Source organism: Tympanuchus pallidicinctus, unplaced genomic scaffold (assembly GCF_026119805.1).
Source record: "Tympanuchus pallidicinctus isolate F22 unplaced genomic scaffold, pur_lepc_1.0 scaffold6, whole genome shotgun sequence".
NCBI classification, from domain to species: domain Eukaryota; kingdom Metazoa; phylum Chordata; class Aves; order Galliformes; family Phasianidae; genus Tympanuchus; species Tympanuchus pallidicinctus.
In genome coordinates this window covers 13,673,240-13,689,940 of record NW_026294780.1, presented here as the reverse complement: position 1 = coordinate 13,689,940, position 16,701 = coordinate 13,673,240, and the positions used below count along the sequence as shown (strand labels likewise).

General features: G+C 40.2%; 1 protein-coding gene across 3 annotated transcripts in view; it reads right to left on the bottom strand.

Moving 5' to 3' along the window:
* The window catches only part of RASA3 (RAS p21 protein activator 3), a 129,499-nt gene that overhangs the window by 27,309 nt on the left and 85,489 nt on the right, over window positions 1–16,701 (bottom strand). For all 3 annotated transcript variants that reach the window (XM_052664739.1, XM_052664740.1, XM_052664741.1), the window contains exons 6-8: window positions 7,950–8,030; window positions 5,087–5,159; window positions 954–1,033 (exon numbers count right to left, since the gene is read on the bottom strand). In XM_052664739.1, the coding sequence (XP_052520699.1) occupies window positions 954–1,033; window positions 5,087–5,159; window positions 7,950–8,030 (234 nt within the window). The remainder of the gene's footprint in view (window positions 1–953; window positions 1,034–5,086; window positions 5,160–7,949; window positions 8,031–16,701) is intronic.

Here is a 16,701-nt window from a genome sequence, read left to right as displayed (position 1 = left end):
TCCCCCTCTTACTGCCAGTAATGCTTCTGAAGGGACTAGGGAATGTTTTGAGAGAGGAGCCCTCACTGACTCTCCAGTGGGAGCACCTGGAGAGAAAGGAGTAGGACGGATGCCCTTCCTCCTCAACTTTTCTTTCTCTAAATCCTAGGAGAAAGAAGAAATACCACACCACACATGTATGTGGATAAAGCAGTTTCCACACCTGCTGTGCAGATCACCAGATGGACTAAACCTTCAAGTTTCAGGTATGCAACAGTACCTCACACATGAGATGCCACAAGGCTTTGCAACCCCTACTGTTTCCTCCCCACTCTGACCTTTCACCCATCCCCACAAACACTGTTGACAGGCCTCTGCAAGTTTTAAAATAGCAGTAAGTGGGTGGGTGGGGTTGTTTTGTTTTTGAAATAAGAGTTACTTCTTTCCTGTGCAATGGATCGTACCCAGCCTCACAAGAAGGGGTTACATTCTGGCAGGAAAAAGAGAAGAGAAACTGCCTCAGACCCAGAGAAAATTTCAGCTCAAGAGTTTCCTTTCAGGGAAGGAGGACCTTATCTTGGTTGCTAAAATTAAGTGACAAAAGAAAACAGATCCTTTAACAAAGAGCATCACAGAGCTCTTGGGCTCTCCTGGGAAACTGAGGGAAGGAGGGCTGAAAGAGAGACCAGACATAAAAGGCTGCACTTAATGATAAATGCACATTAGCATACACACATGCACGTTATACATACAGAGAAAGGATACTGAGGAAAATAACGAGGATGTCTCCCACAGCACAACTGTCACAAATTCATATAGGATCTACAGGATCATGCAGGTAAAGGAATAGATGCAGCAACAAAGAATCCTCTTTGAGTCACCGACAATGAAATCATGCTTGTCATTTTGAAAAAACAGTCTACTACAAAGCACATAACTTTGGAAGATTATCAGTAGAAGCTATTGTGTATTACCTAATCTCCATTTTGTCAACTTCATCGACATCTTCAATATCAAATTGGGATTTCTTGTTGTAGCTACTCGGTCTTGTAACCTAAAAAAAAAGGAGGAACCTTTAACAAATTAACCTGATACAAAAGCATTTCTCTGTTACTTCTACAAAGCTCTGGAACATTGTGGCATTTGACTATCAGCAAGGAATCCATCCCTGATTATGAAAACATTCAAGCATGGTAATAAACCTGTAGACTGCAGATTCCCCACTATAGAGAAGTGGTAAGAATCTTATTCAAAGGTAACTAAACACTTCATACTTTCTTTACCAGAGAAAGAACATCTTTAATATTACTACAGTACTTTGAGTTTACATTGTCAAAAGAAAAAAAACCATGCAAATGAATACCACTATCAAAAGAAATAAAGGGGCAATTAATACCCATGCCTTAAGTACAGCTGTGCAAGAGATGCCTGAGGCATTCTGAAGAAGAGAGAGGTGAAAAGCAAAACCACCTCTAAAAACATTTCACAATGGATCCAATTAAAATTGGGAAGTTCAGCCTGTCATGGCATCCTGGAATTCGATTTATCACACCCCCACAAAATGCACCAAGCAGATCAACTGTCTAAGAGATGCTACACTGTGCTACGCATGTCAGAATTTAGAATCAGGTGCACTGCAACCACATTTGCAACACTGATAAAGGAAAGCATGGGTAGAAAAGAATGGGAAGATAAGCTGCAGGTGTAGAGCAGTAGCAAAAGAAAGCTTTTGTACAAACATTTCTTAAAATCTCTTTTCTAGTATGATCTAAAAAAGCCTTTGATAGTTTTGTTTTTTTCATAGTGTGTCAGAAACTTGAGAAAAAGGCTACCCCACCCAGCTGAAACCACAGCAGGAACAGACCAAACACAAGTGCGTATGATGTGTGGGTTCAGCTCTTGGTTGCACACAGAAGCTCAGCTTTATTGAATGTTTAAATACTCATGTGGCTTAATGCTTCCCACTCACAAAAACTGGCTTTTATTGTAAACTTGACTTCTTGTTACATCAGATGCAGACAGAACAAACAAGAGAGCCAAAGATGTAGCTGCACAGATAGAGAGAAATTAGAAAAGAATCTTCAGATTGACACCCAACAGTCTTTTGTGTGCTTAAGAGAAGGTTCCATTTTCAAGGTGATACACATGAATACAAAGGTACCATAGCAGCACTGGGTACCAAATGTTCTAGCCCAAAACCAAATGAAACGCACCAGTAAGCCCAATATCATGGTAATTTAAATGCATCCTACAGTATCAGCAGCTCAGAACAATTTTTCTCCCCCCTACGCTTGCAACCATCTTCACTGTGGCTTCAAGAAATCATCCTATATAACTGAAAATTACGTATTTTGTATTAGCATTGTAAAGATAATGGTGTAGTTCTGAATAAGAAAGCAAACTGTAGTTTTTATTACCTGAAAGACATGAGTTACAAAAAGTTACAACAGACATGTAACTTATGGCACACCCCTTTCAAGTAAACACTTCTGAGAAGCTTTGCTGGAGTCTGCATGCATGCGGTTCCTCTGTTCATCTGCATGACTGCTTAGTATGCAGATCAATCAAAATGCTAAAAAGAGCGTCCTAATAAGCCCATCAGTTTCAAGGATGGAATTAGATATTAGGGAACTTTCAGCTCAGATGGCAAACTGACAAGCTTATTTATCAGTTGCTCAATTTTTAGCACAATTGGGTTTGCAAACCGGCTCCCAGCACTACCTCCTTCATGAGTGGGAGATTTCCCTGTAGCTTTGTACATCTAAGCTTCTTCACTGCTGCAGCTGAAGTGGTGGTGAAAATGGCTCCAAATCATCAGGTGCAAGTTTCACTTGTAGCATCCTTAAGCAAGCCCTTAAATCTTCCAAATCAATGATAAGCTGTTTTCCATTTAGCTAATTAAATCTATTTTGCTGCAGAAAGGAATGCATGTCTTCACTGACTTCTACAGATTTTCTTCTTCCTTAGAGCCATGGCCAATTGCTGTGCTAGCAGACTGCAGGAAAGCTGATGAAACTGTTTGGAAGCAGTAAATGATACGTCTGTCAACAGCATGAATCTGTGCAGCTCCACAGGAGTCAGGTTAGCTACAGGTCTGCCCACGTCTCATTAGTGAATGTATTTTCCAGCCCTAGCAGTGCTACTGAACCTTATTCCTTGGAGACATTTAGCCTGGTATATACCAACTACTCAAAATGACATAAATTTATGATGGCTCTGTTGGCACTGAGCGCTGTTTCACATACTGTCCAAGCATTGTCCTTACCCACACAGAAAACCCTTTACTTTGAGTTAGCAGAACAGTGAGGGTATGGGTTCCAGTTCAAGTTTTGCTTTTATAGATACTTGCAAGCAACTCAGCTCTTAGCATAAAGGCAGGCAAAGAAAACCACCAGCCTCCTTCCACAGCTCCAGTTGGAAGGTGCATTCTGCTCCTCTCTTTCCTCTCCCCATCTGGCACCACCTGCCAAGCTCAGTGTTTAAATACCAAATGTTCACTATTTCTGCAGCACACAGAAGGCAGAGGAAAGAGACAGGTAAAGCTTTGTGATATACAAGCTGAATTCCTTGATTAGGCTCATTAAAAAGCTCTCACTGTCAGACACCTCCAGAACTGCCTATGTTAAGAATCAGGAAGTCCATTCTAGTTTATTAACACAGAACGTTACTCCTGTTTCGCTGCCAAAGGCTGCAGCTCTGGAACAGCTGACAGACCGAAATCCTGAATACAGACACCGCAGTGCAGTTTCAGTATTCAGTACCACAGGATCTCTCCTCCCCACTCAGTGCAGCACAATCATATGAGCCAGGTCAGCCCCATAAGGGCTCAGGGCTAGTCAAAGGTAAAGCTGCAGTGAATACACCCTAGGAAGAGATTTGATGGATTACTGAAGGAAAGATTACCCTGACCAAGCCTCAGAGCTTCCACTTATTTGGGCAGCAAGAAAGTGCCAATTAAGAACTCAAGTATCTGTTTCTCAAATACATCAACAAGAGTGCACTGCTATTGGTATGACTGACTTCAGATCAGTTGGTTCAACTGTCAGCTTCTAAGCAAAGACAGCAGTGAGCAGACTGGGTGGATGACAGCAGTAAGGCCACTCACAGGCACTGCATGCAGGATGTGTGCACTTTGTGCAACAGTGCTTGTCTGGTTCCTCTCTCCTTGCATCTCCTAACACAGTTAGCTGCCTGTGCCCTAGGACTAACTCTCAAAATCACATCCCCAGTACCATGCCAGCAGCTGCTGATGCAGATGCAACCTGGATAATGCATGACACAGAAATAAGCAGGGCTTACCAGTGATATGCCAACTGCACGGTATTACTATTCTGGCTTTTCACTGATTAAATTACACCAGATTGGATTTTGAGGTATCTACTGAAATAGAACAATTCAGTGCAGACCAAGACTAAAATGTCCAAGAGAGAAATAAAAGAGAAAGATTCACATACTTTACAGATAGAACAAAAAGTTTCAAGGGGCATCCATATTATAAACACATGCACGTGTAGGTAAGGACACACCACAATTACGTGTACTTTTGCCAAAAAGAACCAAAACTAGCACTTCAAGAGTTATACGTTGTCTTAACTGCACTTGTTGAAAATGTTCTGTGTTAGATAAAGTTGTAGGGGCTTCATGTGCTAGTATTACAGGAGACTGGTAGACTGCTGAAACATTCTTTTTAAAAAGTATCTTTCCACTATGGTTTTCACTGCTCCTCTGAGACAACCTTCCCCCCATTGCCTGGAAAAGAAGGGTGGAGCTGCCGTAAAACCACAAGCCAGAAAAAATACGCATATATAAAAGCTCATTCTTAACTCTCTCAAAACTCGTCTGGATTGAGTTATACCTGGGTTGAGTAAAGCCTGCTACTCAGGAGAAGTGACCGTGTGGAAGCGTCTGCCTCAGAGCACCTGGGCTGAAGCAACATACTGCCTCAGCAGACATCTAGTCCGACCCTGGATGGACAGTGCTTCTTTCCCCAGCACTGCTTTGAAACAGCCTTCAAAGAAGACAGCTGGCACAACACGGGGCAGGATGCTGTGCCAACTATCTACAGTATAGTATTTCAGCTTATCACCCATTCCTTTGAAATACCAACCTCAAAATAAAACACTTCATCAAAATGTGGATTGTTGGTCTTCTTTTTAACTTTAGTCTTTTTGGCTTCCGATCTGAATAAAGAAAAGAAAAAAAGTGTAAGAAAGCATCAGCAGAAGCATGATCTTAGAACACAGCCACTGAAGAACAAACAGTCACTCATTTGGTAAAACTGGCACGCCATGTGGCTCCAGCACGCAAGGCATGCAAACACACACACACTTAAGAGAGGATTCACTGCAGCCTATTTCTCTCAAGTGGCAGTAATCACATTTTGCTATCCTTTCTTAAACTAAGTCCTTGAGTTCTGATTTCCTACTTTCTTGATCCAGCAGCATCTTGTATCTGAACAAAATGACTTGGAGGAATGAAGCTTTGAATAACAATATTTGAGGGGAGAGTCTGCTCAAGATATTCTCATACCCTAAGAGCACAGGAGTCAGGAGGATTGATATAGATATTTCTGTATTTTATATTTTATAACCTTAGCCTGAGGAATCAATGAATGCTTTTCAGTGGTGTTAAACAATCAAAAAAACATTTTTCTCACAAGAACGAAGAAGTTTTTCAAAGGAGTAGTAGAGCACGGAAGGTCTTCAGGCTTCTTTTTAAAGCCTCACTTTTCTTAAACTTAAAAAGTCAGATTTTAATTGGTATATACCACTCTCTTCCCTGCAGCCACAACAGCCCCTAGTAAATGGTATGTTGTTGAACTACAGTGAGCAGTGCTGAGCAGAAGTCTCTAATTTCTACTGCTCTGTAGGAACAACACATGGCAGACCTCCATTTTATCCAGATTCTGTGATCCTACGTGATTCTATTCTATGATCCCTTAAACCACTGGGGAACAGGCCTGACAAAGTTTAGCACTGCTCATTCATTTGTCTCTAGGCAGCATTATCCACCTGTATCTGCATTTTAGAATACAGACATCTAACTGTTTGCTAATGGGCTACAGCCAGCCAACGTATTCCACATCACGTATAATTGCTACAAACCTATGCTTGTATCTTCTAGTTACATACAAGTGAGAAACTGTATTGTCCTGTGTCACATCTTCCCCTAAAGCTCCCCAGCAACAAAGCACAGATAAAACAGACAGAGATAGAGAGCTGCACCTACCAAGAGGAAAACTGACCTACTAATTATTTCATTCCAGAATCTATTCCTCATTTCTCGTGCAGCAAAGCTGCTTAGGTAGCTTGTACCTGTTTTTATTAACTGGACATATACATACACAGTGGGCAAGCAAAGCTGGGTTAAATTTCTATTGCCACTACATGTTTCTGATGTGATTTGAAAGGTCCAGCCCACAAGTATACAGTGCTTTTCCTGAACCAGCTCCAGCTGAGAGATCTGTTGGCTCTGTAAGTATAAACTACAGAATAAACAACAGAGCATTTGTTGATGTTTTTATGCTCGGCACTGCATAAAATACAGCAGCAAAAGCAGCTTTCCCCTTCCTAAAAGGGGAGGCAATGAAAAAAACAGAGAAGAGAAGATACACAGATTAAAAATACCTCACTGTTCCTAGGAGGAGATGAGAGATAAGAGACTAATCGCCTGCAGGACATGGGGCTGATTGCCTATCCCATCTCATCAGTCACACTTGCCAATCAACCTCTTTACTGATAAGCCCATCAGGGAGGGGACTGGGAAGCAGGATGTAGAACGGGAGACGATTAAGGCAGGCACAATTATTGGGCAATTAAAGCACTGGATAGGAATAAGCTGCATGCTGCTTGCTGAAGATAGGAGGCAAGCCTTCTCTCCCGAATAGAAAATGAAACAAAAACAGATAGGAACAAGATGGAGCTGTGCTCCTTATTTTAAAGGAAAGTATGTTATCAGCTGTTGTATGTTATCCAAAGGCAGGGGAGGGGGAACAGACGAAGAGAGGCAAGTTTAGACATTCAAGGGTACTAGAGTTAGTCAAGAGATCTCCATACAGTTTCAGTTATTAACACCCAGTGCCATCTGAAAGAAATTATATGCTTAAAGAGACAAAGTGTACAGTTCAAATACACTGCTCATTAAGATACAAATGACATAGGACACCTAGGAAAAGTGAGGAATACAGACCAGCCTCAAAGACTCTTCTGCACGCAAGGTATTTGTCAAGAATGCATCTCACTTATGCTGATTTTAATAAATTATTGTAAAATATTACACGTTATATGTTGTAGCCTATGCTACAAAATACTTGGGAGTTCAGAGGAGAGCTGTGATTTTTTTTCTAATATGTCACAGCCATGAAAGGTGACCCTCTACATAAACAGAAACAAAACTGTGATATCCAACAGCACGATCAATTCTGGAAAAGAACAGGAAAATTTAATCTGGTATTTAAGCTAAATATGATTATGCAGAATCTAAAATTTTATCCATGCTATTACATCCACACATATCAAATTACAGGACTGAGCTACCTAAGGTTTTCTATATATACCTTAATCTGTCACACCCCAAAAGCATAAAAGACTCTAAATATTCACATACAAATGCAAGTTCTCCAAGGTGTTGATGTATTCAGCTTTCTCTTCTGTCCTTGCCCAAAACTAGGCAATAAATTTGTTAAAGAAAAATGGCCTCCAACTATGAGGTGAGAAGATGCACAAATTAAACCTAACCACAAATTACATACTCCAAGATAGTAAAATTATTCAGACCTTTATATAAAGCAAAACTGAAGTAAGCATCAAATTACTTACTTGAGTATACCCTAGTAGTTCATACATAGACACATAAATACTTTATTTCACTGCGGTCTAAATATTCTGTCTACCTGAGAATAGAGTTTTCTAGACCGAGGAAACAGAAAATATCCTTATGAAATGGAAGTTTTTGAAGGAGCAAATACTTGCCTGGAAGGTCCTGCTAAGGTAACAGTGGCATAGGGATCACACTGCCCATTCACAATGGGAAGGCCTTGGCATTCTAGAACTCTGTAAAAAGAAGAAAAAAAATAGCAGACAAGCAGGTCAATAAAATAGGAAGAGACTGGAAAGAAAATACAAGCTATGCATCTTTATCCTGCTCCGTTTTCACAATATCTTTTACTAGAGAATTAAAATGTAGCTAAGCACAAGGATCTAATATGTAACTAAAACTTGAGAATGTATGGTCTTAAATAATAACTTTAACATGGACAAAATTAAAGTTAAATTGCAGAGAAATCTTAACTTGAAGGACTCTTACTGTTCAACTAGAACAGCTTAAGGTTCATGGAAAAAAGAGCATGCTGTCAAGATGGGAACAGTCAACTCCTGAAAAGTCTCTAACAATTTATTCAGCAGACAGTGACAACCAGAGTTTATTTCTGTAACAAAGGATTAAAAAGAAAAATCACACACACACATCCCTGCAGTAGTCAAGTAATTTATCAGAATCACGTCTACAAAGGCCTCTGCTCTTTGGACAAGATTTGGCACAGGCTGTGTTAACTGCAGTCCCACAGACCGCATGTCTTATCCATCTTTCTCCATTAAACTTTTAAAAAACAAATTAGAAAAAGGAAACACTTCCACAGCAGCTTTCCAGTGAAAAAGTCAGAGAACAGACACTGCAAGGACAAAACGTAACAAATGGGTTTCTCTTGCAAGCCAAGGTGAGAAATCTGTACTTTTGCCCTCTGATTTCAACATCTCTTTGGAAAAAAAAACCAACAAAAAACAACAAAAAAAAGCCACAACCAATGAAAAAATATTCCATAAAGCTCAAACCTGCCGAGGAACGCAGCACAAAATGAAAATAAAAGGAGAGAGTTTAGTGCCAGGGCTCTTCCTTCCGAAACAAGCTCTGCTTTAAACAGGGGAGTAGCACTACTCTCAAAGAGTGATACTCCCCCGGCACGTTATAAAAGGTACCTGGGTGAGATCCATTGTACTGCTTTCAATGACAGCAACTTTGATTCAGAAAAATAAATAAATAAATCAGTAGACAAAAGTCAGTTAACAGTGTTCCACAATTTTATCCACAAAGGAAATATTTTGTAACATATGGTGTGGACTTCATAGGCAGCTTAACCACAGAACTTTTACTTACTCCACATAAAGGGATGACTACAGTGATGGATCCGATACAGACACCTACTTTTACCAGAGGAAGTTCTGCCCTAATCCAATCTAGATTAGTTCATGCAGCAAGTAGAAAAAACCTGAAGATCACTCTAAGGCGCCACACACAGGCAGAGGAAGTAGTACATTGTATTCACAGTTGGATTCCCTGACCTAGGATAAGGGCTAAATAATTGGCTTAATACAAACGGTCCCCAATTATTCCAATTTGAAAGGAAAACGCTACTTTTTACATTCAAAAAAGGTAAGCATGAATAGAAAGATTTACAGGGAACTCCACGCTACAGCCTTCAGGCAGAGTAGCAAGAAGTAGAGGTGGAAAACCTGGAAGTACGAGCAGAAAGCCTTTAAGAAGAGTCAGGTCCAGCTGGATTTTTCTTGTGAGTGCAGGAGAGGTCACTTCTTTGCCAGCACTCTTTATCCTAACAACACTATATTCACAGAGAAACACTCTGTGAGTGTGCCTGCTGGTCATTCTTTTGGATGGTTTCGTATGTGAACAGAAGAACGGCACACTATGTGTCAGTGTCAACCCCCAACTCCCTTCCACTGCTTCCTTAAGGCAGCCTTTAAGTTCATTGAAATGAAACATTAGCTCAATGGTTTTCTAGCAGTCAGCCAATTTTCTGCTGTTCATGAATGGTTTCCAAGTCAGCTCTCATCCATGCAGGAAGAGTTATTTGAAAGTTACACAATGAAAGCATGTTCAGAGACAGAGTTATTCCTGTTTTAATAAAAGCAGTCCTTTCAGAATATGTGGACAATAGAAAAGGATCCCAGAGAGCGTGATCTAAACTTGAGGACACATAGAGCACTACAAAATAAAATCAGAGATGCATTTGAATGCTGGAAAGCATGAAGTTATCCATACACACAAGCATGCTCTAAGTACACACATGCATAACAATAGGGTTTACTCTCGTACCACCACCTATAAAAAAGCCTGATGGCTTTTGCAGATAGTACTCTGACACCATCACTTCAGCTGTCACTGATGGTTCCATCAACAAGCAGTATCATTAGCTGGTCAGAGGGAACACAGTAACACTGGGCTCTGGCATCTTGAATCACGTGTGCTCTAAAAAACTAAGCAGCAAGCAAAATGCCTCTTGATTTCGTGTGCTCTCCATGTTTGTGCGGCTCATCCCAGAAGACAGAAGTTATCCATTCATGAACAGCTCATAAAATCATGAATGATGTGAAGAACATTTCCTCACGAAACAAGAATTAGGGGGCAAACAATGAAATGAGCAGGCAGCAGGTTTAAAATAAACAAAAGGAAGTCCTTTTTCCACACAATGCATAATGAGATTGCAAAACATATTGTCACAGGATGTCACAGAGGCCAAAAGAACACAGGGCTTCGAAGTGAGATTATACAGATAATGAACTGCAGGTTTGCAGGGAGCTATGAAAGTATAATGGTCCAGAAGCCTCCTCCTGCTCAGGAATATCTAAACTGCTGATCAAGATGGAACTACCGTGCCATATTTGAAGCATCATTCAGCAGCAAATATTAGGAACAGCTCTGGGCTAGACCAGAGATGTGTTTAAAATAGTAGGGTAGTGTTTTGTGTTCTCTGGGAAAAAAAAAAAAGACAACAACACAAAACACCAAGAAACAGCAACCAAACCAACCAACCAAGTAAATCAGAATACACAGATATTCTCTTAAAGCCATGATGACTTAAGGAAGATGTTTTTCTGCCTGCAGTGGGAATAAGAAAAAGCAAAAACAACCTTGAAAGAAACAAAGTGTGGAAAAACAGGAAACAGACACTGACATGAATGGTATTCAAAGCCTTTCAGGTAATTTTTAAGAGAGTTATTGTTTAAGGATGTTGGAGAAAGCAGGCAAAAGACTGAAGACAGGACATTGAGGAAGGAAGGCAACGTCTGGAGAAAGGTCCGTTTTGGTTCTTGTCTCTTACTAAGTACTGTGAGAATAGGCAGAAGAAGTCAGCAAAACACAAACATGCTCTAGTTGTAAGAAACTAGTAGTTGTAATTCTAGACCTGCTTTCGTTATGGCCATTTTCTTCAGTCATGGGAAAGTTGTTAGGTAAATTAACATTCCTTCTCTCCCAATCTGTTACCAAAATACTTGCTTTAATGTATAAGACAGAAAAGAGCTAGAACAAAATGACACTACTCAGAGATAAAATAAAACAAAGCCCCAATTTTCCCACACTGGTATCATATTATTAATGTTGATATCTGGATTATGAGGAAAAAAAATGCATAATACTTTCTCTACTAAAGCAGTGGAAAGTGGAGCAGGAAGCAGTGAAAAAAAACAGTAAAAATGATTAGAGCTCTTGCTCAAAATCATCTGCAGAATTAATTTAATATAGATGTAGCAAGATAATGAAAAAAGTCTAGGCAATCAAGCTTATTCACAAATTACAAGTTGACTCATCAGCCCCCAGAGCGAAAATGTCTGGTGGCTGCTAGACCCTCTTCCGTCCAACTGGTAGTTTCTGCTCATTAGCTGTCTACAGCCCAGCTGGGAAATGGTTAGCAATCCCTTGCAGCCAGTACATGCTTGGGCTGGGCTAAGGTTACTGGCAGGTCATATGGGAAAACTCTTAACACAGCTGCCTGCTATATTTTACTTGTGGTTTATAAAATTAACAGGTTTCAAGGAACAAGAGATTTCAGTTTTCGATGTGGTTTATGACCAAACCTTCACAAAACTAAATATGCTTTGGAAAATTCCCAGAGGGCAAGAGAAAACCTCAAACCCAAACACATTGTGAGCATGTTCCCTTGCCTTTGAATTGCATGATTACAGAAGTCAAGAGAGAGGCAGGGGCAGAAATTTTGAGAAAAGGGAAGATTTTTCATCAAAGACTGAGCAGCTCACAGCTGAACGCTCAGGCATTCCTGCCTCTGGGCTGCCAACCAAGAGCTGTAGGTTGTAGTCTCTGAGAGCCTCTAAAACGATCATACCTCAAGATCAGGCCTAGCACAGGCAAGCAGCATCAGAGCGATCCAAGTCTGTGGGAGTTCCACACCCCTTTCTTGGAATCACAAAAATTATTTGAAAATTATAGGTTTTCTGATTAGTCAGGGATGCACATGTGTCATCAGCATCTTTGGGAGCCAGGATGTGCAACCGATGCAAAGGCAGACATGGACAAGAGGAATGAGAGGAGATACAGCTGCACTTATAGCTTTCCAGATCAAACCACTTCCCCAGGAAATGGCAGCCTAAGGTACTTCCAGAGTACGTAGTCAGCTCAGCTCTTCCCTCAGCTTCAACCTAGGAACACTACAGCATTCCCATTCCCTTATCTCAAATCTGGCTGTTTTCTCACTCATTCCTCAACAGAAAATACACTTTTCCTACACAATCTATCAGTGAACTTAATCCATGTATTGTAAATGTTTTCACATACGTACAAGGTGCCTAAGATAAATCTTAATGCTCAGCAAATTTTATTATTTTTCATTTGGAGCATCTGCTTGTTCCACCATTTCATGTGAGTGAGATTAAGAGTTCCTTTATCTGAAGGCCTTGTCTCATCTGAGTTTGTTTTGGTTATAGTCACATTCTTCCCCAAATCTTTTTGAAGTCAAGAGACTCCCCTGTCATTGCTTGCTCTAGTCACCTAGTCACAGCTTGAATATTCAGTGCTTTGTGCAGCAAGTCTGACTAGACTGAGAATTATCAACTTAAATACAACTTTGTGGCACATCTGTCATGACTGTGATCCAAAGAATGCATTTTTGGCTTATGGTTAGGTATTTACATACTAGGGACATTCCGAAGTTCAGGGTATGTGACTTACTTTCTTAGTTTCTTTTTTTTTTTTCCTACTTAAAACATATAAACCACTCAGAGTGCTTTCTCAGGGATAATCAAACATGTCACATTCAGTTCATTTTTGAATGTCTTTTCTCTTCCAGCACAGACATGCATGATGACTTTGAGGTTATCGCTGCATGACAGACTTCCAAGCATGACTTGGCCAATCTCATAGCCATGCTGGTATATGGCTGCTGCTCTTAGGTCTGTGAATCACCTTTCTTCTTGCACTGCAAGGCAGGAACTGTTCCAATGCCTTCTCCTTACTCCCTTGATCTGCATGGGACCAAGACCTTGCTAAGCCAGTCATATTCATGTGCTTTAAAGTGGTTTTACCTGGATGCATCTGCCTCCACAACTACTATGCAAGAAGATACTATGTCTAGCTCAGGAATTCCCTGAATCATAAATTTCAGGAGGCCAGGAGAATGTATCACAGCATGACTGCACTTGTAATTCTTTATCAGACATACTCAGAGCTCCCTGGGTTTTTGGTCTGACCAATCTATCTTGAACTGTTCACTTCTGAATAGTAATCTGTTGGATCTGCATTCAGGACAGAACAAACACTCAACATTTTTGACTCTATGCTAGCTGAGAGACCTGTGGTTTCTGGAACAAGGCATACATTTTCACAATTTACTCCATGCTGGTGATAAATTACATTCTGCATCCACCATCTAAAACACTATAGCAATTATGCCTCAATGTCCTGAAAGTTTCCATACCAACCCATACATGGGCAATGCTTTGACCATGTTCCTGGGGAATTAGGATGGTATACAGCATCAGTGTATGAGTCCAGCCTTATATCCTCTGGATGAACATTTGAAGCCAAAAGGTAATGTCCGTTTCTGCTAAGCTAACTCTAGTAAGAGATGATTTCAAAAGTACCTATTCTTCCAGAAGTTATCTGCTTCTACCAAAGTGAGTTTCAAACATCAGTTTCTTAGTAGTATGCTTTTCACCTGTCTGCTTTTCCCCCTGGGAATCAACCAGCTGCCTTTGGATGTGGTTCCAACATACCAGAAATTATCTACAACCCACAGTGATGTGTTCTGGCTCACCCTCATCTTACGTTCCTGCTCTAACACAGTATGTTACATGGTGTCTGATGACCATTGGCAGTGCTTGCTAGAGTGAATTTGGGAAAGGATGGGACAAAGTCCCAATAGATACAGCAATCCTGAATAAAATACATCATTATTAATTTTTATCATTGTAATTTTTCAAGCCACTTCTGCACTACATTTCTCCATCTGTCCAGTAAAGAAGCCAGAGCCTTTAATGAATCTTCAGCCACGCTGCTTCTCTTAAGCATGCCCCTCCATTTCTTTTTACTGCTTCCACAGAAAACCACTCTCCTTTAGGGAGTTTTGTTGTTTGCATTTTTCAGTGAACAAACGTGCTCTGGCTTACAAACAATAAACCACATGCCATCCCCTTAAACTCTTAGAGAGTTAATAGGAGCTTAATTGGAGTCACTTTTTGCCATTCATGTGACAGCATTTCTGCCATGCACACATAACTCCTGCTAACACAGGACTGTTAATGGTGACTTCCTTCAGGCAGAACAGAGGAAGAGGATTTAATTGTTTGGGTTTGAGCAACAATTCATTTCCAAGATATTTACTGGGGACATTTTGAAGCAGAACAGGAACAAATATTCATACACGGCCAACTAATAATATCTAGAATGCTAAGAAAAAGTAGTGAGGGCAGCCCTTGTTTCACAAGTTGAAGTGAATAATACTAGAGATACTATAGGAAAACTACAGGCACTGCAAAAAATCATTTTAGTAAACAAAAAGAAGAAGAAATACTGTTGATATATATGTATTGCTCAAACCATGATCACTTCAGATAAACTGCAAAAAAAGTACCATGTCAGTATAAATCTAAACATTTCTTGACAGTTTAAAATCACATGGACTCTTCTCTGCTATTAATATGGGAGCTGTTCTACAATTTGAACCATCAAAACTGCTTCCCAATATCATTTCTAGAATGACTCCTGAAACCAGACATTTGCAGAGCACCATCTGTACTCTGTACTAAATAAAGAAAACAGAATAAAAAGTGGGTGTTAGCCCTACAGTTCTCACAGGACAAGGAGTTAATTCATTAGCAGTTCATCCGGTTTATGAGACAATTACAGAAGAGCTGCAAGTTCCCTAAAAGCCACTTCAGAAACATTTTTAGTTAGGTTAATATATTTAAAAATAAAAATAAAAAATATCTTCAGTGACAGTGCCCTGAGGGCTTCAGCAAAGACACAAGCTTGCCAAAATTCTGAATTGCACTGATTTAGTGACTGTTACTGGCACTGACATCAGCATTTCCTCCTGCCTTGTTCCCTGACTTGCAGCCTCAATTATTAACAGAGAGCAAAAGCTGAGCTATCGGAGAGTAAAGAGAAATGGTGAGGAGGAGGAGAATTTTGTAGCACATGTTGATTTTCAGAGGAGACAGAAGATTCAAATATAAGTTGCAGCAAAGCAGTTAGTATGTAAATATTATAAGGGAAGAGCAATACAGAAGAGTAGGTGCTAACAGGAAAGGATGAATTTGCCTAATGGCAGAACTATATTGATTCTTGTAAGGAAAGAAAAAAAAAATCCAATTTGATACAGTACGGCAGGAAGCCAAAGAACAGGTCAATACATCAAGGCAGCTGCAGAAGCATTTGTGTGAAAGCAGTATGGTGAGGAATGTAAAAAGAGGAAAGCACAAAATGATTACAATTATGATATGCAGCCTTGACAACGATTAGTGCCTCAACAACAGCTTTAGCTCAGCTGACTGTAGCCTAAGGCAACATGAAATGGAAGAAGTGAGATACTGTCTGTACAGCAGATAAGGAAGAAAAAAAAGCCAAAGACCAAAACACAGTATGCAAGTCTGAGACACAGCAAGGCAGCTATAGCCTGCTTAATGAAGCTGGCTAGTGACACCAAAGTCTCCCATCTCCTTTTATTCTGCTTGGTAATACCAGCTGGCCTCGAGACAGTGCACTGTGTGCTGTATGGGATATGCAGGTTTTATGGAAAGCAAACTGCAGTAATCTTTGACTTGATGTCTGCTCAAGTTTCATCTGCATCCAGGAAGGAACTACTTGCATTTGGCATAAACCTTCCAGGACACTTGTGGATGTCCCTGAGTACATGCTTGAACACAAAGGCAAACAAAATAAGCTGCATAAGCACGTCCTGATTTTCCCTCCCGCCAGTCATCTGAGGCCACAAATATCTCCAAACATTTGACAGATTGATAATGATACAAAAAGATGGATGACAAAATGAAGAAGCTAGTCTTGGAATGACTGAAATTCATTCAGAGGCTGTGATACACGGCAGGGCAAAAATTACAAAAAAAAGCAATTCAGGAATCACTCAAAGAAAGAGGTTTTGAGTCTACTGACAGGGATCTGATTATGTGGTAAGTAAAAAAGTTATGAGATGAGAGACTAAGACTAGAAGCCTTATAGAATTTAAGGCAGAGAGAAGAAAATAAGATACCCTGGAGGAGACAAGAAGGGAAGTATTCAACTAGAAGAAACAAAGAAAAAGGCACAACAGAAGGAGCATATCCCTGACTTCATAAAGGTTTTCTGTCTAATTACTGAGTAAGGATTTCTTCCTAGGTGACAAGCATAGTCAAGTCAAACAGCTATCCCAGGTTGGCCACAGATGGTAACATAAATAAAAAGAATAAAAGATCTGACGTGCTG